Source organism: Gekko japonicus, unplaced genomic scaffold (genome assembly GCF_001447785.1).
Source record: "Gekko japonicus isolate JY-2015 unplaced genomic scaffold, Gekko_japonicus_V1.1 scaffold15, whole genome shotgun sequence".
Lineage (NCBI taxonomy): Eukaryota > Metazoa > Chordata > Lepidosauria > Squamata > Gekkonidae > Gekko > Gekko japonicus.
Window position 1 is genome coordinate 1424775 of NW_015165830.1, and position 2161 is coordinate 1426935.

The 2161-nt window shown below is 46.3% G+C and overlaps 1 protein-coding gene across 1 annotated transcript in view; it reads left to right on the forward strand.

Moving 5' to 3' along the window:
• Nucleotides 1-314: 314 nt before the first annotated feature.
• Nucleotides 315-2161, forward strand: part of FDXR (ferredoxin reductase) — a 40269-nt gene continuing 38422 nt past the window's right edge. The window contains exon 1 of the mRNA XM_015410755.1: nucleotides 315-431. Coding sequence (XP_015266241.1) covers nucleotides 353-431 — 79 coding nt within the window. The 5' untranslated portion in view covers nucleotides 315-352. The remainder of the gene's footprint in view (nucleotides 432-2161) is intronic.

Consider the following 2161-nt stretch of genomic DNA (forward strand, 5'->3'; position numbering starts at 1 on the left):
GTGTATACACGTGGCAAGATTAGCATCGCTTTCCTCGCTTCAGATCAGCGGCGGATACACCATAGAGTTCGAAAGCACGTCTCAGCTACTACAAGAATTCCGTCACATGCTTCCTTTTTTTCTCGTCCCAGCTTCCGGGTTGGACAAGGCTATGCCACCACCTCTATGCTCGACGACTCCGTAGGCAAGCCGCGGGGGCAAGGCGGAAAGAGTTTTGTCGGCGGTGTGTGGGCGGATCTATGCGAATGAAAGGCGCCTAGCGCTCTGTGATTGGATATGTCGCTTTCTGGCGCAAAACGAGTAAAGCGGCATGGTAGCCTCTGGAGTTTGCTCCTTTTGCGCCGCTCTCAGGATGGGTCGTAGTGGGGGGATCATGCGCTGGAAGAGGATGTCTGCATTCCGTTTCTTGGTGCCCAGTGGCTCCCCCACCGGTAAGCGCTGGTCTCTCCTTCTATTCTTGGGCCGAGCGGGGGGGAGGCGGCGTGGAAGAAGATTCTTTGCTGTGGCCGCTGCTGGAAAACTGAGAAACTGGGAGGAGGTGGGCTGGTTTCACTGGTGGGAGGATATTGAGGAGAGGTCTAATATTGTTAGCTGGGAAAAGTAGGCTTCGGTGGGGGGGACAGTCATGCTGAAAGATCCCTTTTCACATGTTGGGGGAGAATCTCCGTGAGGTCAGCTAAAGGAGCGGAAGGCTAAGTCTGATCTCGCAGGGGATAAAGCAGTATGCGGTGTGTGGAGGAATGAGGGGGTGGTTTCTCAAGACTTGGGGCCGTGGGGTCGGAGAGGCAGATTTGAAGAGGAGAGGTGGGTGGAGGGTACGCAAATAATTCCGAATGGGTATCCGTGTTAATCTGTAGCAGCAGAATAAAACAGGAATCCAATAGCACCGAAATTTATTATTGCATAGGTTTTCATGAGGCAGAGCTCACTTCATCAGGTGCATTGTAGGTTAAGGCTTATATAGTCACAACACAAAGGTGGGACCAGTTTAAATCAAGATCCAATAAAAAGCTGCAAAGTACGTAGAAGTACCATCCTAAAAATGAAAGCTATGATATGAACACCTCCTGTGTTAATTGATATCTTTTGTGTTGGGGATGGGGAAAGTAGTGTGGAGTTACTTTACAAGTGGAACACCAAAAGTTTAGAATTGCATCCTACTATTTAAAAAGTCTGAGAACCATAGCTGTGGGGGGTAGAATCCAGTATGGTCTCTACGGGTCTGAAAACGGGTGTTTCATGCAGTCATTGTGGGCAGAAAGTTACCAGTCCTCCTCCCATTTCTTATCTTTAGTATTAAAGTGCTGATCCAGAAATATGGGAAACTTCCATACAGGTGCATGCTTTAGATTTGCACGTGCATTTACACAACTCAATACCCAAACTATTTTTTACTAATACTTGACCTGTAGTGTGGAGTTTGGTTTAGTGTTGCCACAGTTGTGCATAGTGTGGCTGAACTAGGTCATGCACCCTTTCTCTTGAGCCCACTTAAGCAGGTGAAATTTCTGTGCTGCGCATATACTTTCATGTGAATGATTAAAGCATTAAATACAGGCAAGCTTTGTAGAGTTGTATAGAAGGAAGCATCCAAGAATGGAATATCGCATGGCTATGGCTTAATTAGATGTAGTTAAATTAGGACCAAGTGGTCTTTAGAGTGTGTTGTTGGGTTCTTTTTGAAAGGCTACAGGAGCACAAAGGATTTTTCAAATAGCACCTAATATTAAGCAAGGGTATTGGTCTTGAGGGTGTGTCCCTGTATGGCCAAACAGAATGTTACCCTTTAAAATGACCATTGCAATGCATTGCCATAGACTGGATTCTGCTAAATTGCATTTAGGCTCTAGTATCTGCTACGTACATTGGGTTGGGTTTCCAGATGGCCGCTTCAGTGCATCTGGATGACCTTTATGAAACTCCACAGGAGCCTTGTGTCAGTGATAGGTCACCCCTAAAGACCCCCAGAAGCTGTCATAGTAAGTACTAAGATTCTACTTAGCATTCACTGTCTCCTGTGGTTTGCGTACACATATACTATGCCTACTGTGTGAGACAGGTGTCTGTTTTCACAGCATAAATCATAACAAATATGGGTCCTCCTGAGTAGCCATGAGAATACACTGGAGAATATTGTGATACTGTATGCTGCTCTGCAGAA